Source organism: Microcaecilia unicolor, chromosome 7 (genome assembly GCF_901765095.1).
Source record: "Microcaecilia unicolor chromosome 7, aMicUni1.1, whole genome shotgun sequence".
Classification (NCBI taxonomy): domain Eukaryota; kingdom Metazoa; phylum Chordata; class Amphibia; order Gymnophiona; family Siphonopidae; genus Microcaecilia; species Microcaecilia unicolor.
This window is the reverse complement of record NC_044037.1, coordinates 82,553,366-82,577,560: the sequence shown is the minus strand read 5'-3', so window position 1 is coordinate 82,577,560 and position 24,195 is coordinate 82,553,366. Positions and strand designations below refer to the sequence as shown.

At 41.9% G+C, this 24,195-nt stretch overlaps 1 protein-coding gene across 1 annotated transcript in view; it reads left to right on the top strand.

The window, feature by feature from the left end:
• Positions 1 to 24,195, top strand: part of LOC115475004 (exocyst complex component 1-like) — a 70,575-nt gene that overhangs the window by 26,287 nt on the left and 20,093 nt on the right. The window contains exons 7-12 of the mRNA XM_030210744.1: positions 136 to 257; positions 3,569 to 3,682; positions 7,585 to 7,649; positions 13,560 to 13,833; positions 16,581 to 16,764; positions 22,295 to 22,488. Coding sequence (XP_030066604.1) covers positions 136 to 257; positions 3,569 to 3,682; positions 7,585 to 7,649; positions 13,560 to 13,833; positions 16,581 to 16,764; positions 22,295 to 22,488 — 953 coding nt within the window. The remainder of the gene's footprint in view (positions 1 to 135; positions 258 to 3,568; positions 3,683 to 7,584; positions 7,650 to 13,559; positions 13,834 to 16,580; positions 16,765 to 22,294; positions 22,489 to 24,195) is intronic.

Genomic DNA, 24,195 nt, shown 5'->3' with positions numbered 1-24,195 from the left:
TTACACCACCAGAGGGGTGAACAATACCAAGAGCATGACTAGTGTTTTTCTACGGCAAAGATAATTTACAATTAAATGAACTGGTGAAACCAGAACTGATTCCCCTTAGAGAAATTTATTGCATTTCTTTTCCAGGCTTGCATGAAGGTTTAGACAAACTCAGCAGTTCCACAACCAGTCTCCACAAGCACTACCTCAGACTGTCTGAGAACACAGATGAGCAACTGAATGAATTAGACCAAAGAAATGTTGCTAAGGTAACGAACAAACAATTTAACAACAGAATTCAGCATTTTATTTAACTTTAATTTTTATTGGAAATTTTTATCTGAACTTACAAAATCAATACAGTTGTCCAACCATACATAAAAACTCAGAACAACCTTTAGTACCCCAGTATCCCATACCATCCCTCCCATCCTCATGATTGCCATAGAAACCCCTTTTTCTCCCTAGAAATAAATTATAAATGAATGCAGTAAAAACACCATTTACACAATTGACCTCCAAAGAATGGTATCATAACAATAGTATCAAAGGGTCATTTTCAAAAATATTTGGTTAGGCCATATGTATTTATGTATGTATGTACGTACGTATTTATTTATTTATTTCTGCATTTATACCCCACATTTTCCAATCTAGTTGTTGGTTCAATGTGGCTTATAGATTGATTTGAATAGAGCAGTTACAAGGTTGTTTGGTGTAGACGCGGGCTTAGATCAGAGTCCATGATTGGTCAGTCACTGCGGTGTGTTGTTGTTCTGTAGAAGTAAGCTTTCAGGTGTTTCCAGAAGATTATGTAATTATGTGTGCCTTTTAGGGCTGATGGTAATGTGTTCCAGATCTTCGAACAAATGTATGTGAAGTTGGTGGAGTATGAGAATTTGTATTTTAGTCCTTGGCATTTGGGAAAGTGTAGAGTGAGGTAGGCTCTTTCTCCCTTTAGTACGTTGCGTGTAGGTAATTCTATTAGGATTGGCATGGATTCCGGTGCAAGGCTGAAAATTATTCTGTAGGCCAGCGAGCGTATCTCAAAGGATATGCGTGATTTTATGGGTAGCCAGTGGAGATTTTGGAGTAGTGGTTTTCCGCTTTCGAACCGCTTTTTTTCTGAATATTAGTCTTGCTGCTATGTTTTGAGCTGTTTGCATTTTCTTTAATAATTGTTCCTTGCATCTGGCATAAACTCCGTTGCAATAGTCAGCATGTGAGAGGACCATGGACTGAACTAGTGATCAGAAAATATTTCTAGGGAAGTAGTTTTTTATTCATTTTAGTTTCCACATGATTTGGAACATTCTGTTCGTAGTGTATGAGATTTGTTTATCAAAGGATAGGTAGTGGTCAATATTGACTCCTAATATTTTCAGATTGTTGGTTATTGGGAGGGTTGTACCTTTGATGGTGATGTTTGAGAAGGGATTGGTTTTGTGTGGTGATGTGAGTATCAGGCAATGTGTTTTTAATTTGCTCAGTTTGAGCTTGAACCCTGCTGCCCATGAGTCCATTATATTTATACCGTCCATTATTCTGGTCTTGATTTCATGTAGATTTTTGTGGAATGGGATATAGATGGAAACAGACATGATAGATTATATAATCCTAGCGTGGCTTAATAAACAGGGGGATACGTTTGAAAAAAAAAATTTGCCACAGAAGTTTAATTTGTGCTTCAAAAATCAAGGATGAGTCAAGAATACCCTAGATTTTTTTTCCACTGGAAGATAATCCCAAAGACAACACTATCGTATCTGGAACAATAACATTTATGATTGTGGAACCATAAAAGCTTTGTTTTATTTGTATGTAGTTTTAACATATTACCAATAGCCCAATTTTGAATTCGATCTAATGTTAATTTTTTTGTATTTGATGAGCTGGAGAGGATAGCACTCCAGAAAGTAATAATTCATAGTGGTGAACCCCCCCCCCCCCCCCCCCCCCCCCCCCCCAGTTTTTTCTGTTGAAATGATTGAGGCTAGAAAAATACTCAGAGAAGGATGCAAAGGCTTTCTGTGTTTTGTCCCAGAAACTGCCATAGGGTCCAATCTTCATCAGAATGGCACACCAGCAGATTTAAGGTAGGGAAGAATTGCATAGGAGCAGTGACTACAGTTACTGAAAGTTTTTCCCTTTCTGAGCAGTGCCCTAGACCAAGAGTATTTTCATTGAAGAATGGTACAGAAATCATTGCAATTAACTTCTTTAAAATAAAACTAAAAAAAAAGAGACCACTGAATTGAAGATGAACTCCCTGGAAGAGAGAGAGAAGGTAACAGAAGTGTAACAAATACATTGCTGGTGAATGTTAAGTCATCTATGATATGTAGAAAGACTGAAGCTCAAAACGCTGTAGATTTTAGGGAAAAACGTGAGATGTAGTTACCTGTTCAATTTTAATTTCTCACTATTTAGAGATGTAATTGAAGACAACATCTAGAGAAAATTATGAGAAATTTTGAAGCTGCTATATAAGTTTTATTTGTGGGCTGATAAAGGAGGAATAGCTGATAAAGAGATGGGTGACTATGAGGAAAGCTTAGCCAAGTGCTGTTATGGGTCTGTGACCACCCAAAGACTGTGCCAAGGAAAAACTTCTCACCCAAAGATTCAGGAAAGCATAAATATAGGAATTAATAGTTTATGGGCCCTGTTTACTAAGGTGGACTAGCATTTTTTAGCGCATGCTAAACACTAGAGTATCCCATATGTTCCTATGGGCGACTTAGTGTTTAGTGTGTGCTAATCATTAGCGTGCACTAAAAACGCTAATGCGCCCTTAGCATGGTTTAGTAAACAGGGCCCTTTGTATGCAAAGAGGTCATACTGAAAGTACTGCAGTAGATCAATGAGGTTCAGATCGATATTAAAATAAAAAATAGGATTAGATAACAGTAAAAAGGGGTAGAGGAAATTTTCAAAAACTAAAGGTTGTGTAGGTTGGTTGCATGCATCACACAAGGCCCACTGCTCAAGGAAAGAGGAGGCTTGACTCATTAGTTAGAGATCATGCTTTGAGTTTTTTAAACTTATGCTTAGACCTGGATACTGATGTGTTTGTGCTTATTATCTGAAGATGGATAAGAAGAATAAAATATAAGGGCCCACGCCCACAGGGGTTGGAAAGAATTCCATGAACCATAAGTACGTAAGTACATAAGTGTTGCCACTCCGGGACAGACCAAAGGTCCATCAAGCCATCATCCTGTTTCCAACAGTGGCCAATCCAGGTCACAAATACCTGGCAAGATCCCCAAAAAAGTACAAAACATGTTATGTTGCTTATCCCAGAAATATTTTCCCAAGTCCAATTTAATAATGGTCTATGGACTTTTCCTGTAGGAAACTGTCCAGACCTTTTTAAAACCCCGCTAAGCTAACCACCTTTACCACATTCTCTGGCTACAAATTCCAGAGTCTAATTACATGTTGAGTGAAGAAAAATGCTTTGTGTGCTGTAATGTACTTCCTATGTATTCTTGTTTTCCATAAAACAATTCCAAGTAGTATGAAAAGAAGGTGTGCAAGCTTGGATCTAAAAGGTTGGTTGTTTTTTCCTTCCTAGGTGCTAGAGCAAGTGCTGACACAGCTGGAGCCCATGTGCCGCAAGGAGGAGTCCTTCATCAATTCTTTCTTTCTGCTCACTGACTCCAGATGCCCAGAGGATCTGCAGTCTGAGGTAGAGAGAATTTCAGAGTTCTATATCTATTTCAATCTTAATTTTATCAAATAAATATTCAGCTAGTGGCTGTCAACATCTTTTTAAGTGCTGACTTCCACCAGCTATTCAGTGCTGGACCATCTATGGGGTCTCCATCCAACTCTGATCCTGGAGTCCACAACAAATATGCCAGAATATCCACAACAAATATGCATGAAAGAGATTTGAATATAATGGAGGCAGTGTATGCAAATAGAGTTCATGCATATTCATTGTGGATATCCTGAAGAGGGAGTTAGTGACTTCCTGCCTGAAAGAGAGAGAAGTGAGGACATGAAAAATTTTGTTTTTGTGGTAAAACTTTCTCTTCTTAGTTTGGACACATTCTGGTAAGCCTTTACGAAATTTGAATTATCAATATCTCAAAAATATTCTTCTTTAACTGCTTTAGCACAAAACTTGCTAGGTAATTATCCTGGTTATAATCGAAAGAGAAAAACGCCTATATTGCGACCCAAATTGGGAGATGGGCGTCTTTCTCCCGTGGGTGCCCAAATTGGTATAATCGAAAGCCGATTTTGGGCATTTCCAACTGCAATCCATCGCGGAAACGGGTAAAGTTGACGGGGGCGTGTCGGAAGCGTGGTGAAGGCGGAACTGGGGCGTGGTTATCGGCCGAGGAGAGATGGGCGTCTTTAGCTGATAATCGAAAAAAAGGCGTTTTTACCGTGATTTTGGGTCACTTTTTGTGGACCCTTTTTTTTCACGAACAAGTCCCAAAAAAGTGCCCCAACTGACCAGATGACCACTGGAGGGAATCGGGGATGACCTCCCCGGACTCCCCCAGTGGTCACTAACCCCCTCCCACCAAAAAAAACCCACTTTAAATTTTTTTTTTCCAGCCTGTATGCCAGCCTCAAATGCCGTACCCACCTCCATGACAGCAGAATGTGTTCTATTCTGTGACAGCCTTTCCCTGGTTCTGATGTGGCTCTCGGGTGAGTGTGACACCTTTTCTGTTATGCGCACTGCAGAGTCACATCAGCAATGCATTGTGGTGGGTGTAGGGTATTGGGCACCGTGATTCCACTAGCTTGTGGCAAATGCTCACGATGTTGGTAGTTGGTAGGCTCTACTCCCATGGTGCTTTTCCCCCTGCTTACTGGGTCAGAGTGTGCCCTGTTTTGTTTCCGGTAGTCCATGAGGTAGTGGCCATTTTTGTAAGCCAATTTTAGATCCCTTTCACATGTTAGCCACGTTACAGAACTTAGTTCTTACCTTGAATGTGGCTGAAAGAGGGCATTGTACACCATTCTGCCAGCTCTGACCTACTGCTAATCTCAGTACCAGGGAGACTCTTTGCCTGTGGGGCACAACCTCTGATCTGCAGTTAACTGTGAGAATTGCTTATTCCAATAAAGGACATTTTCGGAGAGAATCTTCAGGTGTCAACTGGTGTGCCAATGTTATATAGTAGCAACCAGTCCTAGAGGCCTGCGTGTATGCAGGTCCCTGGAGCACTTTTAGTGGGTACCGCAGTGCACTTCAGCCAGGTGGACCCAGGCCCATCCCCCCTATCTGTAACACTTGTGCTGGTAAATGGGAGGCCTCCAAAAACCACTGTACTCGCATGTAGGTGCCCCCTTCACCCCTAAGAGCTATGGTAGTGTTGTACATTTGTGGGTAGTGGGTTTTGTGGGAGGGGGGTTGGGTGCTCAGCACCCGTGGTAAGGGAGCTATGCATGTGGGAGCATTGTCTGAAGTCCACCGCACTGACCTCTAGGGTGCCCAGTTGGTGTCCTGGCATGTCAGGGGGGCGAGTGTACTACGAATCGTGGCCCCTCCCATGACCAAATGGCTCGGATTAGGACTTTTTGAGCTGGGGGTTTTTAGTTTCCATTATCGCTAAAAAAAACAAACGCCCAGCTGAAAAACGTCCATTTTTTTGAAAATACGGTCTGTCCCGCCTCTTCACGTACCCGTTTTCAGACATAGACGCCCATGGAGATAGGCGTTCGCATTTGATTATGCCACTCCACATAAGCTTGGAGAAGACGGTTGTTTCAATATAAAACAAATTATCTTTAATGGAAAACTCGTCTAAATTATTATCAGAACAGTATGGGCTGTAATCAAACATAATCTTTCTTTACATTGAAAGCTTGAAAATTTGGAAAATGTTATTTGCAGAAAGATGCTGGGTCCCTTTTACAAAGCTGTGGTAAAAGAGGCCCTGCGGTGGCGTCACAACGTGGATTTGCCGTGTGCAAAGGCCCCCTTTCACTGCAGTGGGTAAAAGGCTTTAAAAAATGAAATGGCTCTTCGGTAAGTTAAACAGTTGCCACGTGTCCATCTCCTAGGGGAGCCCTTACTGCCATCTATTTAGGAGGAGGTATGGGCTCCCGCTAAACATGGCAGTAACTGTGCCGATTACTGCTGGGTAAGCCCTCGGTGCTAAAAATATTAAACTATTTTTCAAGCACCAGAAATGGCTCGCAGTGAGGGCAGGAACTACCACCAGTCCCGTGGTGTAGCTATGGGTGGGCCTGGGTGGGCACAGGCCCAGCCATTCTTGCCTCAGGCCCATCGTCTAGTAGCCCATACGGCCCCCAAAGCACCTCAGTGCTGGCATCTCACGCTCCTCTCCCTCTTCTCTGTTCATGGCATGGGATCTCTCTCTGGACCCCCCCACCCCACCGTTCCTCCAGGTCTACCTCAGAGCTGTCACTGGTGGCGATTCCTATAGGCAGCCTGTGTTGGCCCTGCAGGCTTCCCTCTACCGTGTCCCACCCTCGATGATGTCACTTCTTGTTTCTTCACAGGGATACGGTAGAGGTTGCCTATAGGAATCATCACCGGCGACAGCTCTGAGATAGACCCGGGGGGGGGGGTAGGGTTCAGAGAGAGATCGGCAGAAGTCAGGCCGTGGGTGGGGAGGGGGGAAGGAGCAGATGCTGGGTCTGGGGCAGCGGAGAGGGAGAAAGATGAAGATATGTGAGTAGGGGCAGAGAGGATGGAAGGAAAGAGAGAGGGAGAGATGTGTCTATCCGTACTGACATTTTCTTGCCTTAGTCTGGATAACATTTGAAACCAATTTGTATGGCCCAATAGAAACAATTTGAGCATAATGAAATTCTATTTTGATGGAATTAGTGGCTGAAGGGAAGAAAAAAGGAAAAAAAAACTCAACTGACTTCAATCATTAATTCAACAACACAGAGAGGGTCCAAAGAACAGAACACAGTCCAAAAGCACCAGAAAAGCGCCAAGAGCCTTCAATAAATGGGACAAAAATCCCAAGATAATGCTTGACTGAAACGAGATTTGTCAGGTTATGCTGTACTTTAAGTCTAGTATTATCTTGGGATAAGGATTTCTTTCTTGTGCCTTTGGTGGGCAATCTTATTTTAAGGATTTTTGAAGATATATGACCCCTGAGGCAAGCACTTTGTGCCGAAACACGGCCCATGTTGGGTCATTGTGTGATTGATCTACACTGTGCAAATAAAGATCTTTGTCCCATTTATTGAAGGCTGTTGCACTTTTTTTTTTATGCTTTCAATCATTAATTCTACATTTTTATAAGAGAGGTTGCCATTTTTTATTCCAATTTTTTAGAGTTTATCTAGTCAAATAAACCTCATATGGGCAGGGATCTCCATATTCAGGAGTTATTGCTGTATTGAAACTTATAGTTTAAAAGTAATAAAAATAACTTAAAAAAAAATCTGATGTTTGAGCTTGTTTCTAAATTCTTTCAGTGAGCTGAGGTGTCAGATCAGGAAGAAACTGAAAGGCCTTTGCTAGCTTTCTGCAATGTCAGTACAGCATCATTTTTTATGCAGGATGTTTGTGTGAAAGAGGATTCTTCTGGTTTTTTTATGTGGATGATTTAATACCTGTTCTATATTTTTTCTCAGCTGCCTTTGAAAAGTGACACTCATGTGAGCTATGTCTCAGAAGATCCACAAAACAAAGAGTGCAAGTAAGTGGCATATTTATTGATGGAAACATATAAAGTTTTTAACTGGTCAGACTATTTGAGTGGACTATTTGGTGTTTATTTACTGTCATGATGTTTGATTTTAATATTGTTTGTATTATTTAAAAACTTTGTAATATGCATTTCTTTTGTTGTTTTTCTACATAATCTTAAATGGACTATAATTGTAATTTGATTTGATTTGATAGTCACACTAGTAAGAAAGGCCCGTTTCTGAGGCCAATGAAACGGGCGCTAGCAAGGCGCTTTCATTACCATCCCCCTCCCCTTGTTGCTGGACTTACCCTCCGTGCTTGAGGGTGGTCGTGGTCGCCTCGCCGTGCCTCGCCCCGCGACGTACAGAGTGGCTGGCTGGCTCCCCCGCTGCGTGTGACCTACAGCCTGCCTGCCTCACACTCCTTCCTTTCGTTGTCACGTAGTAGATCGATGTATGCCCCGCCCTCGCATCAAACGTGATGACGTCGAGGGCAGAGCGATGCGATTGGTCAAGTGTAATTGCTCCGCCCTCGACATCATCACGTTTGACGTGAGGGCGGGGCAAACAGTAATGGGGATAAATTCCGATCTATGCCGCTTCACAAACTGGAAGTTGCAGCTTCATTAGAACGTTCAGGTAGGGAATTATGTGCGGAAGGGGCGGGGCTGAGGGTGGGGCTATCAGTAAGAGTGAGTGGTGCCTGACTGACAGTGAGTGGTGAGTGGTGACAGCCTAAGTGCAGGGCTCCAGTGTTTCCCTGCCACAGAGTGAGCTTCAGAATGTTTGAGGTGAGAATTATTTATATAGATGGTAACATATGTGGAGGAGCATTTTCAATATGATGTCTAAATCCAACTTTGGACATTTCGTTAAAAACATTCAAAAATCATGTGACAAACAAGGCTATTTTCGAACCTGAAAACCATTTATCTTTTGGTTTCGAAAATGGCTATTTCCTAGGTGTTTTTAGACATTTTGGGGTATGTTTACTAAGGTGCATTAGCGTTTCTAATGCACCTTTAAATTTATGGCATGTTAAACATTAACACACCTACAAATTTCTATTTATTTATTTATTTATAGCATTTATATCCCACATTTTCCCACCCATCGGCAGGCTCAATGCGGCTTACATCAGTCTGCAAAAACATACATCAATTCAGCAAACACTCAAAATCAATGAAGTAAAGAGATTACCGAGTAACAGCAAAGGAGAGGAAAAGGAGAAAGAGTAATAGAGTTCAATATGTCGTAGCGACTGCAGCAGTTCAGAATTTAGAGATGCTAGGCGGGTCTGTAGCATAAGCTTTCCCAAATAATAGGGTCTTTAGAGATTTTCTGAAGGCCAAATGATCTTGAATAGATTTTACAGATTTTGGTAATCCATTCCACGAGTGTGCGCTAACATAAGGAAAGGTGGATGCATAGGCGGTTTTATAATTGATGCCACAGCAGGCTGGGTAGTGAAGATTCAAGTATGTGCATGACGATCTGGAAGAGTTCCTAGGTGGTAAGCTGATAAGGGCAACCATATATGCTGGAGCTTCACCGTAGAGAATTTTATGCACCAGGATGCAAACTTTAAAAGTTATCCGGTCCTTGATAGGAAGCCAATGCAGTTTCTCACGCAGTGGTCTTGAACTTTGAAACCTTGATTTACTGTAAATCAGTCTAGCAGCTGTGTTCTGGGTGGTTTGAAGTTTGTTATGAAGCAGAGCTTTGCACCCTGCATATATATCATTGCAGTAATCAAGATGACTTAAGACTAATGAGCAAACTAAATTGCGGAATACATCTCTTGGGAAATATGGTTTAATAGGTTTCAGTTTCCAAAGAGAGAACAATACTTTCTTAGTGGTGGTTTGTTTGCTGCTCCAGCGTTAAGTTTCTATCGCCAATTACACCTAATAGTTGTAGAGTCTCTGAGATTGGTAGGGAAACTTCTGCGAGGGCGGGACACAAGGAGGGAAGGTGGGCCGAAGGGAGGCGATCTGCTGCCCTGCTATCTGCAGCGCTTTCACACAGAGGTGAGAGGTGCTGTGATTTCAATGCAGGGAGCCCGGCCCCATGGCAGACAGAGGGGGTGGGTGGAGTGGGGGGAGTGGTGGCGGCGACCTCGGGGGGGGGGGGGGGGGGGGACCCGGGAGCGGCCTTCCCCCAGACCCTGCCCAGTCTCTCGGCAGCCCTGGAATATATATATTTTTTCATACAATGCATAATTAAGCTGTTGAATCTGTTGTCAAAAGATGTAATCAATGCAACTAAGAGCAGGTTTAAAAGAGCTATGGACAAATTCCTGGAGACTTACCCCATATTCTGAGCTATGAGAAATTTCATCTGCTTTGTTGAGGTCTGCTGGGTACTTGCAACCCAGATTGGCCTACTACTGGGGACACGATTTGGGGATTGATGGACCTTGGTCTGACTCAAAACTGCTTATCTTGTATTATAATCTTGAAGTTTCCTCACAGCCCCTATAGTGACAGGGGTTTTTCTCAGACCAGTGTCTTCAAATTGGTTAGTTTTGCGCTTACCATGACAGTAATGAATCTCACTGTTAAAGTGGGGCATGTGAAGTATGATCTCAGTTTCTCAGATTTACTGCTAACACTCGCCAAAGAGAGTTTCCTTCTGTAGTTCATAAGATGTAGCATGGATAAACAACCTATTTATTGTTGGTATTCCTGTATCTCTGTTGATTTTTCTTTCTTTCCCGGAGTGGAAATAAGTGATTCAAGCCTTTCAGAGCTCCTGCTAAGTGCTTTCACCCTCCATCCCTAGAAAACGTCTGTGTCTTTGTAGCCATCCTGCTATAGCTAAGATGTGGATGTAAGAAAAATTAGAGGGCAGAGCTTTAACGACAAAGTGTGATGGCACAGTGTTCATTTTTCAGAGGGTTATATACTGAGCTCTCAGAGTTGGAATGATTGCCCACTCCTGTTTCAACACAGGCTATGACATTCTCTAATAGATGTTGGAGCAAAGCCTTCTGTACTAGGAAAGTTCCATGTTTCTCCTTTAAAAAAACAAAAATCTAGTACATCTTGTACTTGGCTGCTTGGTTCCTAAGTTTTTCCATGGTTGATCATCTTTGATCCTTAAGGTCTGGTGATCTAGACAACTAGACTTTGCAAATTAGCCCTATTATTTAAATATGAGTTGACATATGAAAATAAACCTCACGAGAGAAAGTTTTATAAACTGGAGTGAGGAGCAGCTGTTCTCTAGCTTCATTAAGGATAGTAAAGGAAATTATGATCTTAAATTGCAGCAGGATAGATTTTGATTTAGACATTGGAAATATGTTTTGAACTGTAAAGATTTTTGAACCTTAGAAGAAGATACCTAGGGAGATATTGGAATTTCCATTATTGTTGGGTTTTAACAGCAGAATAGACAGCCATCTCTGTCCATCTTGCCTGAAGACAGAGAATGACCAAGATAATTTTTTAAGTTGCCTTCCATTCTTATCTGTACATGATTCTAAGAATTTATGATTCTGTTTGTTAATTGTGTAGTGTACTGATATCACAGCAGCAATAACTCATGGTGAGTCATGGCATCAATTCACTGCAGATGGGAGTTGAGAGTTATGGTTATTGCAGCAGTCATAATTCTTACATTTGTTGACTTTCATTAATTTATGTTAGAATTATAAAGTTGTTTTAAAACAATTTTGCAGATGTAATTGTTTAACATATGCAGTCCTTGATTTTTCTGTCATCTCATTCATAGGAAAGCTATGAACCCCTTACTTTGAATGTACAGAGCAATCTCCCCTTTAACTTTCTCTGCAATTCAGACCAGTTTGAAAAGTGTTTGGATCTATTTACTGATTTTTCCAAAACCAAAAGCAAATTACATTTGAAGTACAAGCATTTGATTGCATTGAATGGGACTGTTTATTTGGCACCATGGAATGGTTCAGGCTAGGTCCCAAGTTCATCCATTTGGTTCATATTCTGTACAGCTATCCCAGGGCACAGCTACGTGTTAATGGTCAGACATCTAACTATTTCAGGGGTCCTTTTATTAAGCTGCGGGAAAAAGGGACCTGCGGTAATGGCAGGAGCCATTCAGTAAGTGGCAATGCCTGATTACTGCTAAGTTAGCTCCGCACTACTACATTTTAAAAGTTTTCTGACGTGCCAGGAATGGCGTGCGCTGGAGCCAGAACTACCGCTGCCGGCCGTGTTGGGCCGGTGGTATTTCTGGGATAGCATGCGGTAAAAGGACACCTCAGACTTTATAGAGGAACGTGCCAGGGCTATCTGCTTTCCTCACAACTTTTCAACGTAGCAATTTAGTCACTTGCAATTGTGGAGTATAGTACATAAGCTTTCAGTTTATGCACATATTTGTACTCCCCATTTGTTCAGCACAGTAGAACAATTTTAACAGGTATCAGGATATAAGCTAGTCAAAATTAGAGGTCTTTTGGATCCATGTATGCAAACCATATGGTAAAACATTTTTTTAATTTTTTTAGGAGAGGGTGTGTCTGTCTACATTACTGTACACTGAATGAGTAGTGCAAGCTGAGCACGTGAGCCTTTACAACCTAAAAAATAGATGCCCACGTGCTAATTTTTTAAATGGCCATGCACGAATGGCAAAATTTGTGCATGCCCAATAATTTTTTTTTAAATGAGAAAATTGTCCATTTTCCAGCTGTGGTAAAAAATGACTTTAGTGCGGGGAAAACCCCACCCAAATTGCACTAAGGCTTCATAAAAGGACGCCAAAGTGGTTAAAAAAACACATTTTACTTGAGATAATCGGCTGCAGCTCCGCACAGGGCAGAAATATGGAATGCTACAAAAATTGCTCCCATCCCACTATTTCCTCTCATTGCTGGTGGCAAAGCAGGGAGGGCGGGGACACCGGTGGGCAAGTCATACAGGGTGTAACTCTAGCTTGGTAAGGTCCTGATCGGCTAGCTGAAAATTGCCCTTTCTTAATGCAGACTACAACCTGTGCATTAGTCTGAGCTACGTGCAATTTTTTTCTGCATTGAGAGACTCATGTTTAGGCTGAAGGAAAATAGATTGCATTTCAGACCTTAACCTGTACTTTTTAGGCAAAAATTTATTCACAAAAAAAGTAACCATGCATACTTAGTACCCTTTGCTTTGAGAACTAGTGCAAAGCTGGTAAGAATAAATTTATGTGCAAGCTTCACTCCAATGTCAGTAGATTGGGAATTGCCCTCCTAGTGTGATCATTAGAGCTGTACAATAACAACAGGTTGTCAAGGCTAGTTTTGTATCACTGCACTCAGTGCCTTGTAGTTCTAGTTTTGCTATGATACATAGCACTAACACTATCCCCCGGATTCTATATATGGTGCTCAAAATCATGTATGCAAATTTAGTTGTGTGCCCAATTTGTGTGCGCTAACAATCAACTGTTGGCATTAATTGGCTGCAGTTTGGACTTACATACGCATGTTGCTAAGCCAAAGTGTTATTCTATAAAAATGTGCACATAAATCTTTTAGCACACAAGCAAAACAGGGCATGGCCATAAGAAGAGCTATGGGCAGGTCAAGAGCGTTCACTAAAGATGTATGCAGTAATATAGAATTCAGGGAATCCATGCCTAATTTATGAGCGAGGATTTATACTTGGTGTCAGTTGGTGTAAATCTTCACACCAAAAGCTGTACGTAGATCCTGGCACTATGCACTATTCTATAAATGGCACCCAACTTGGAGCGTCATCTATAGAATAGCGCTCAGAGTGCATTTTTTTGGTGCCCAATTTACTGAATCTAGTCCAATATGTCCAGAGGTATGTAGGGGCAAAATAAGCATTTGTTTAGCCTTCCCCTGATAACCTAGAGTTATATGGTAGTACTGGGCCTAAATTCTTGTTTATCTGTTTTCTTTCACATGTGCCTTTCTGTCATTGCAGGGCTTCTAATGGTTTGGGAGATATGGCTGCCCACTGGCTGAATGAGATCTTCAACTGCCTAGAACCAGAGTTGAGAACCTTTGTAAATACCTGCAGTAAAGTGAGCCAGTTCAGTTGCATACAGGTGCTTGTAACAGTGAATAACTACACACTGAAGATCCGGAATGACTCTGAACCATCATCATCGTCATCATCATCATTGTCATCTACTTTCTTCGACTGCATCATCAGTAACATTTTGCTTTTGGCTAAGAATAGTTTCAGCAAATGTGTTGTAAGTATGCAGTTCTGATTTTCTTAAACCCACAGTGCATTCTGGGACGTAACTGCCAACGTTTTAGTATGGAATGTTCTGGGATTTACCACCCTTTTCCCCCTGCTGTCATCTCTTTCTCTCTCTTGCAACACTGGTGGAAGTTGAAGGAAGTACTCTGAGATATTGCTGCTGCTTTCCTATCTCCCACAACCGATTGCTTCATACTGCTTATAAGAATCAATCAAGCAAAGACGATAGAAAATGCAGAAGATCATTATTATTTCTTCTAACTCTGAGGCCTTAATGGTCCAGCTGACCAGTTACCAGGCCAGAGGAGACACACAGTCATGTTTAGTGGTACGAGAGGGTGACACTCTTGGATTCTTCTACTGCCACAGTCTCACATGGGAACTGACTGTTCCCACTTTTCTGTTATCAGCCTTGCACTTCTGGCTTTTCCCTCTCTTTAGGGCTGTGCAGGTGCATTCCTAGTGTTCCTCAAGTTGTGGGCCTCAGTGTAGTTACCTTATTTGCACTAGCTGAAAAATGGCCCTATCTATGACAGACCACTAGGTGTCACTATAAAAGCAATGTATTCTCCCTGATTCTTTCTTGGAACGACAGCTATTCATTAATGGTGATTTGTGTTACTTAGGAACCAGATTTTGTATCATTGTATCTTTTGTGAATTTCGTACAAGCTCCCAGTACAGGAGTAAAGAACTCCCACTTCTGTTCTTGCTTTGATCATTTCTGCACAGATAAAATGTTGTGGTACCCTAACAGCAATTTTGTAATATGTATTCACTAACCTATCGGATATCCGTGGAGCACAAAGTCACATGCTAGCTCATTAATAGCATGTCACAGGATATAAGTTTGCCTATTATTGCTGTAATAGTATGACTAACATAATTATGCTTCCTTTTCAACCCCAAACAGTCCAGACACACAGGTTAACCAGCAGATGGAGACTGAGAACCATTGGTTTGCTGACATCACCCTTTATGGCGTACTGTGCAGTCAACAAATCTGCTAGTACTTCTGAGTCTCCAGCAGATGGTAGGTGAGGTAAACAACCTGTGCAGTCTGGATTATCTAGTACCCATTGAGGAGAAGGAGAAGTTACATCTCCCTTAGGTGGATGCTTTGATATTGGCCATGACTAAGAAGGCAGTCATTTTGGTAGTTCGAGGTATTGGCTCCAGTTCTGCAAGCATCAATCTGTGAGAGCCTGTTTCTGTTGGGCTCAGTGGTTGCCAGATGGATCCTTGGTGAGATCATCTGAGGGAATTTGGGTGGTGGCATACCTAGTTTTATAGCCAGTGCTTTGTATGACTTAATCTGGGCACTGATGAAGAACATGGTCACTGTAGTGATGCTGCATTCTCTGAGGACATCTGGGTGATGTCATCCAATAGTGCCCGATGCGATGCTGACTAGCAAGTACAGTAGAAAATTCTAGCAGTGTCCCACTGCACATGCACTGGTACTTTCCACCTGACGTGGGAGCACAGGTCCTCCAGTCTTTTTTTTTTCTGCAGAGCTTAAGTTATGAAGTGAGGCATTATTGCACATGTATTTAGGCCTGCTATTGACATGGCATAAATGGGTACACTTAAATATAGGTGTGCAGATGCTGATTTACAGTAGTGTTCTATAACAGAATCTGGGTGCTCAGGTGGCATTATAGAATTTACACTCAGCATGTTGCATTTAGGTGTCTAACTTTGGCACCCAGTTATAGGATTGCCCCCTGAATGTGCAGGCTCAGCAAAATGCAGCTTTGGAGAAAGTATATTGAAGGCAGGCTTATCTAGGTCTCTTTTTCAGTAGATAGTGCTTGGGTACTTCCCATGCATCTGGACTGGTATGAAAGGATGAATAAGAAGGATAAATTAGATCTTTCCTGTTAATTTTCTTTCCTTGAATCCCTCCAGACCAGTCTAGAACTCACCCATGGACTACATATCTGACATGTTGGAGCACCTAGCAAGCTTTTTCATTCTTGAGAACTAGAGGGAGTTAGTCCCACTAGTCTCTGGTAATAGAATGCTGAATTCGTTTTATTCAATGAACTAACTTTTGGCTCAGTAATCAGTTGCTTCTTTGCCATTTTGTTTTGGTGGGAGGATATATTGCTATGTTGCTTTGTTACAGAAATACTGACTGGTTGTGGACTGCATAGAACCCTATGTATAGGATGATGTCATCAAACCTGTGGTTCTCATTCTTCATCCTCTGGTAGGAGAGCATAAACCCATATATCTGGGCTGGGCTGGACTGGTCTGGAGGGACCCAAGGAAAGAAAATTAACAAGTAAGATCTAACTTCACCTTACCCATTGTTATCCAAGTCATCCAGGAATTGTGACTAAGATCCTTGTGACAGTTTGTAGCTCTAATAAGCCATACCATTATTAATAATGGTTGTCAGAGATTAACATGGAGGTTTTGAACTTATATTTAACCTTCATGTATGGTTAGCCTATACTTGTCACCTTCTCACTCTTCCTAAATATTGGTGTTCACTCACTGCTTTAAGATTCTAAGGATTTTTGCAATTGAGATCTTGAGTATATGCAAGCGCAATGCAATCTTATACCATCCTCCACAGAACTAAGGCATCACACCTCTGTCCAACTAATTTAAAATCTAGGGTTGGTGCCTAAATCTAGGCATCCTCTGCATAAGTCTAAAACATTGCTCTCAGTGTAATTAGTCTAGATTATATTGTATTTTAATCTTTTCTTGTGATCTGTGACAGTTCTCACTATGCAAAGAAATTGAGGAAGCCAAAGTGCCTGGGAAAAAAAAGATTGGGATTCTGCCTTTCATCAGCCGTTTCAAAGACTTTGTGGTATTCTCTGAAGACGTGTTCAGAAATGCTGAGCAGAGAAGAGACTTAGATAAGGCCCTGGGCAAGCTGATGGACACAGTCTTTAACAGCAGTAGGTATAAGGGGTAATTTTGCAACAGAGCAGACGCATAATTTCCCCTGTGCGACTTGTGGCAAATTTTCAGAACAAAACTGTGTGCATGCTTCTGCTTTGATAGTTACCCAGATAATTTATGCACCAGTGTTTACACCTGCTCTTGACCACACACAGAATTGCCAGATTAATTTATATGCATATGCAGGTATTTTCTAAATTCTGTACTTAAACACTAAGAGCCAGTGCCGTAGCAAGGGCGGCTGACACCCGGGGTGGGTCGCCGCTGCGCACCCCCCCTCGGCATGCACCCTCCCCCCTCCGGAGTGCACCCTGAGGGCAGATCCGCCCCCGAGTGCAGGTCGCTGGGAGCTGCGTCGGCTCCGCTGGTTCCCTGCTCTCTCTGCCCCGGAACAGGAAGTAACCTGTTCCGGGGCAGAGAGAGCAGGGAACCAGCGGAGCCGACACCCCCTCCAGCGGACCGCCCCCCTTCCTACGTCACTGCAAAGAGCTAGATTCTATATATGGCGAGTAAAAATTCCATGCAGAATTAGGCGTACTCTATAAACTTTAGGCACGGTATATAGAATATGCTTAGTCGATACCGTAACGCCTAAATCTATGCACATGTATTTACACCAATAAAATCCTGGTGTAAATTTGTGCATGTAGATTTACACGCACTGACCCATATTCTGTAATTATGCATGGAAATTTAGCAACGCCAACGAAATGCCCATAAATACGTCTATAAACACACCCCTTTTAAGCTATGCATGTTTATTTTGAACTGCATGCTTTGTAATTTAGGTGCAGTTCTTTATAGAATATGCTTAGCAATTTCTGTGCATAAATTGTAATTATTGCCAATTAGTGCTTGTTATTGTTTGTTAAGAGCTGTTAAAAACGCGTCTGACTCACTTCTACCTCATCTGACCACAACACAATCTTGTATTTGTTATCAACTGAAATGGCAAATGCCTTTACGGTACTTTGTAAGCCACATTGAGCCTGCAAATAGGTGGGAAAATGTGGGATATAAATATAACAAATAAATAAATAAATATGAGTATCTCTGCGTGGAATCTAGGTGTCATATATAGAATCCGAGGGTAAACCCTCTTCATCCCAAGAAACAACTGTTGGGGACGAGTTTTGGACCGGACTAGGGAAAAAAACTTATGATTTGGATGTTTTTCTACAGCAATGGAACATTGTAAAAATATCCAGGGCAAAAAATAGGTCCTTTTTGGCTAGGCCTGTTTCAATAATGACTAAATGCCTAGGCCTGTTTCAAAAATAATTAAATGCCAAAAAGGTGCCCAAACTGACCAGATGGCCACTGGAGGGATAAAGGCATGAGTCCCCTTAATCTCCCAGTGGCCAGTGACCCCCTCCTACCCTCCTAAGAGATGAAAGTGACAGTACATACCAGGCTCTATGACAGTTGGAGATATAATAGGCAGTCCTCTTAGAGCATCAAGCAGGTCTGGAGTAGCCTAGTGGTCAGTGCAATGGACTGTGGAGAAGAGGACCCAGGCCTTTATCCCACTCTAACTGGTACACTTGTGGTGGAAAGTGTGAGTGCCCCAAAAACCACAAAATACCTGGTGAACTCACATACAGGTGACATCTCCAGGCATAAGAGCTATTGTAATAGTGTACAGTTGTGTACAGTGTATTTTTTGCTATTCCTGGAAGGCTCACCATGCAATATAGGGGAGCTATGATATGATGTGTACCACCACCTTTTATGTGAAGCCCACTGCAGTGCCTGTAGGCTGCCCCACTACTCTGCTGGGATGTCTGTGTGGACAATCTAGTAAGCCTGCTGGCCCCCAAATATCCCAGTGGCTTGTTTTTGTGCGTTTTCTCCTTGGACATTTTTTGTTTGAAAATGGCCCTTTTAGAAAGATGCACTGAGCACATAATGTCTAAAATAGGGCCATTTTCGAATAAAAAAAATAGACATTTTTCAGGGTTGAAAATGACCATGTTTGGCACTGGATTTTTGGTCATTTTTCACAAAACGTCCAAGATCAGACTTGGACGCCATATCAAAAATGTCCTACTGAAAACTCCCTTCTCCACCCTACTACTCCCACCCCTACCTAATTCTTCGGACAGTATGAATAACACTTCTGCAACATCTCCAGAAATTTGCTCCATTCTGATATATTCCAATACAAGAATTATATTGTGTGAAAATACTACAGTCCTAATCCTAAACCATATATCTTTCTTCCATTTCCAGTTTTATTGGCTTGACACATCTGGCCAAAAAGAATTAAATCATGTAGTAAGGAGGAATTTAAACATGGGAATAGATGGGCAAGATGGCGGATGCAACCTGCGGTTTGGGGAAGCGCTCCTAGATCTTCGGAGCCTCTTTGTGAAAGTTTTACCTTTTTTCTTCATTTTTTGATATCGCTAAACAAATGCCACACACAAAGAGGAAAGGCGCGACGAGGATGAGAATCCCGCCTGCCTCATCTTCGATTCCGCTTCAGTCGACTCTTGAGCGCTACTTAACCGCCGGATCCCAACTCGGAACGAGAGGGACGGGACCCGCAGTAGAGAGCCCGGGAGAAGAGGACTCTCTAAGGGCCAATGAAACATCTTTATCCCCTCCCCCGGCTCCAAAAATACTTCCGCATCCAGTAGCGATTGCAGAAAGAGAGGGAGACTCGAGCTCCACCGGAAGTGTGAGTAGCGAGAACCCAGAGCGGGATCCCGAACTGCAACAGAAACGCCTGGAACAAGCTCCCCCAGTATTGGTGGAGAGCGTAGAAAGAGCTGCAGAGGTGAATCTGGAGACTATTTGGCAAGTGTTGAAGAAAATGGAGGCTTCTTTACAGGAGTCTCGAGGTGAGGTTACAATTTTAACCACTAAGGTTGGAGAACTTCAAGGTTCAGTAGAAAAGATCCAAGCTGAACTCTCAGAGTTAAACATTTACAGCAAGAATCAGAACAACTAACTGAATTTAAGGCAACTGTTGTAAAAGATAAACTATTTGTGCATAACAAAATAGAACAACTTGAAAATTACAACAGGCGCCTAAATTTAAGGGTTCTGAACTTTCCAAGACTCCCAGGGATATCACCTTTGGACATGTTTAAAAGATATTCTTTTGAGATATTAAAGTTACCCCAGGAAGTTTTTCCTCCTATAAGTACAATTTTTTATTTACCCCAGAAGAAAGGAAAAGAGCCGGGTGAGCCAGGCGGTCTAGGAGAGAAAAGTCTGGACTTGGCGAATATATTTGAAATATTAGAACAAACTTTGGATGCTAATACGGAGCGAAGGACTTTATTAATCTCATTTACTTTTGAGCAAGATCTTAATGCAATTTTATGTCTTTATTTTCGGAATTCAGTTACTCTATTTGCGGGAGCCAAGGTTTGGATGTTTCAAGATGTTACTAAAACTACTCAACAGAGAAGAAAACTTTTTCTGGAATTAAAACAAAAAACTTTGGACTTGGGAGGATCTTTCCTGCTGGCCTATCCATGTAAATGTATAGTTCGGTTAGGTTCAACAAAATATGTCTTTTTTTCGCCTGACCAATTGAGAGTCTTCTTAGATTCTAAAAAGCCCGTTATGATATGAGTTTGGGATTGCATCAGTTCTTCTTGAAACTGAATATAATAAGTAACTTCTCTAATATATTTGCCCGTCCCCTTCCTCTATATGTGGTCTAAGGAAGCAATATAACTGAATGTTACAGATTAATAGTTTAGTGGATACTGATGGTAGAAAAAAAAATGTTAGTTGGTAGGGGGAAAGAAAAATTTTTCTTTCGTTTTTTTTTTTCTTTTCCCTTTATATTTGAGCTGTATCCATATACTTTATATAACATTATGATGCTGTATTTCATGACAATGTAAAAATTTACGTGTCAATTTAATTTGAAATTAATTAAAAAAAATAAATAAATAAACATGGGAAGAATGTTGATAAAGTAGGGGTTCAGTGCAGGACCTAAGAAGCTTTTTCAACTCCAAACCAAATGGAAACTAGGGGGCATGCGATGAAGCTACAATGTAGTAAATTTAAAATGAATCAGAGAAAATATTTCTTCACTCAACGTGTAATTAAACTCTGGAATTCGTTGCCAGAGAATGTGGTAAAGGCTGTTAGCTTAGCGGAGTTTAAAAAAGGTTTGGACGGCTTTCTAAAGGAAAAGTCCATAGACTGTTATTAAATGGACTTGGGGAAAATCCACTATTTCTGGGATAAGCAGTATAAAATGTTTTGTGACCTGGATTTGGCCACTGTTGGAAACAGGATGCTGGGCTTGATGGACCTTTGGTCTTTCTCAGTATGGCAATACTTATGTAACTGTGTTGTTTATGAGGCCCTTTCACTAAAGGGTTGGCGCATGGCAATCCAGAAGTACCACAGGAGCCCAGCAGTATTTCTCATCCCCAGAATGCGCCATTTCCAGTGCTACCAAAATATTTTCTATTTTTGTAGTGTCGGTGCTTACCAAGTGGTAATCGGGCAGTGGTTACCGCTGGGTTAGCGTGGGAGCCCTTATCGTTACCTCACTGGGTGGCAGTAAATACGCCCTCCCTGAAATGGTCAGATGGTAAATGGTTCACTTACCATATGACCATTTCTTGTAGAGAAAAAAAGACAGCCTTTTGCCTGCTGCGGTAAAAGGGGGGCCTCAGAACTCATCAAAAACATACACTGACTCTAGCACAGGCCCCCTTTTACCGCAGCTTAGTAAAAGGACCCCTGTGTTTCCTGGAGCATAAATGTAGTGCTCAGCACTTCTTTTCCTTAGGGGAGAAAGAATTATCAAGACATTTCACTGTAAGATCATGAGCCTCTAAATGAAAATATCCCAAGAACTTTTTTCCTTTACTAAAAGGTAAGCAGATTGCAATTGTTTCAATTAATAAATTCTATTTACTTCATGCCCATAGAAGTTGCGTAGTATTTGTCAACAGTTTACTGCATTCCTCCTCCTCCTCCTCCTCTGTATTAAAAGGACAAATATTATTACAAAGTCAGTCACTGGTTACACCTCCAACACCAAACCAAATAGAAACATTTTTTTAAAATTTCTGAACAGGATGTTATGTTCAGAACAAGTAGGGTAAATGTAATGGCTTTGTAATGCCTGACCAACACAACTACCAGCCCAAAGTTTTTTTTCTGATTTTCCCAGAGTAGTATATAGAGTGGTTTATCAGAGATGGTGGTTTTTCCAGCGGAGGTTACTCAGAATGCACATCTTTGTAATCTATGAATTTATTAATCCACTATACTGAAATCCCATATTCTTTCATGGTAAAAAGACTCTGTCTTGTCACCTCTATTGCAGAGAACACTATAGACTTCTACTAGACTTTGTGCACCCCTATCTGGTATAGTTGTTATAAAGTGAATCCATATGGGAACACTGAAATGCATCACTACTTATATGAATGAAGGACTTTGTTTGAAATAAGAATAAAGAGCATTGCTCTATGTTTTGTTGATGGACATGCAAGACAAAAAAAAATCTCCTTAGTGACATGCTTTGTACTTTGCTAGTTAACAGCCTCTCCACGTTGAAGGTCAATGCTAACATGGTTATAATGGAGAACTTCCACCACATCTATTGCTTCCTGTCTGAAATGAAGATTCACAGTCTAGAGAGCAAGAGGAAAGAGGCTAAGCAGAGGTACAGTGAGCACCTGGACAAATACGTCATTAAGCACCTAGGACAGCCACTGCAGAAGCTCAATGTGAGTATTTCCAAAGGGGTAGAGAGACTGATGTCAAGAGGTGTCATGTTAGAGAGGAATATATGGGTCACATTAAGAAGGAGACTTTTTTTTTAATTGTTGACCCCTTTTACTCTCCACCCCCCCTAAAGAAACATACTTGGAAACTGCCCCAGGCAAAGTTAGCATTTAAATAAACGCACTGAGCATGCAGAAAGCAGACCAATCATGATCACCTTAATGAGATGCAAAAAGTAATTTTGCCTTCTAAGAAAGAAAATATGACATCATTGAGGCATGTATGATGCAACTCTATAAACTTGGTGTTAACATATAGAATACTAGCATATATGCAAATATGTGTGTATAAATGCCCGCCTGCTGCCTAATACCCACTTAACTTACATAGCATATATTTGCAAGGGAGGCATTCACAGGGATGGGATATGAGTCGGTCTTAGGCATGGCTCCCACCTAGGTGCAAAATTTACAGAATAGTGTAAGTTAGATGGATAGCTGTTGCAATTAAGTGCTCAGACTTACACCAGCTCTATGACTGGCATAAATGCAAGCACCTAAATGTTAGGGACATAGTAATATAGTAGGTGACGGCAGATAAAGACTTGACTGGTCCATCCAGTCTGCCCAACAGTCACATTCATTCTGAATTCTAGATTAAATCAACAATGAACATGATATTATACACTTGACCATGGTCTTTCTTTGGTGTTTCTGGGACATAGACTGTAGAAGTCCGCCCAGGTCTGTCGTTACGTTCCAACTACTGAAGATGCCGTCAAAGCCGAGGCGAATCCATCTTGTCATTTGTGGGACACAGACTGTAAAAGTCTGCCCGGCATTGTCTTCACATTCCAAATTGCTGGAGTTTCCGTTGACGCTCTCTCTAGCCCATCCTAAACCCGGATTGCTATATGCAGGACTCAGACCGTACAAGCCAGCCCAACACCGGTCTTCCATATCATCATGCTGATCAATCCATAGACTGGTGGGTTGTGTCCATCTACCAGCAGGTGGAGATAGAGAGCAATCCTTTTGCCTCCCTATATGTGGTCATGTGCTGCTGGAAACTCCTCAGTATGTTCTCTATCTCAGCAGGTGGTGGTCACACACAGCAGCAGCTCTGGCTAGGCCTCCAAGCCTAATTTTTAGGTTTTGTTGAGTGCCTGGGGTTGAGGGCTCTTCTTGAGCAAGTGCAAACCTGGTGGCGCCAGGTCCCTCCTTTTCTCCCCCCTCCCGCTGGCTCTGTAAAAAAAAAAAAAAAAAAATTTGGACGTCCTTAAAGGCGTTTATTTCGACGTTTATTTAAACGTTTATTGCAGCTACTCACTGGGACACCAGGTCGTTACAGCTCGGAGCGAGAAGCAGGTAATTTTTACCTTTTATAGCGGGCAGGGGGTTCCCCGATCGATCTCCACGTGGCCTATGGCGTTGGAGGGCGAGGGCGCGAAGAATCGCTCCCCGGACTGCGTGTGCGCTGTTAGCGGGGATGCAGGGGTCTTAAAGTCTGATTCGCCCTTGTTGGGTGTCAGTTCAGAGACCGGTCAGTGTCCCGGGTCTTCCTCCGGTGCGGCGGTTTTTCCCGCCATAAGCGCCCATCCCCCGCTGCTCGCCTCCGCCATCTTGGCCGGCCACTCTGCTCGGACGGCTTCTTCTTGGGCCGCCCTCGAGCTGGGAGACGTTAATGCCATGGCCGCCCTTGATTTGGGC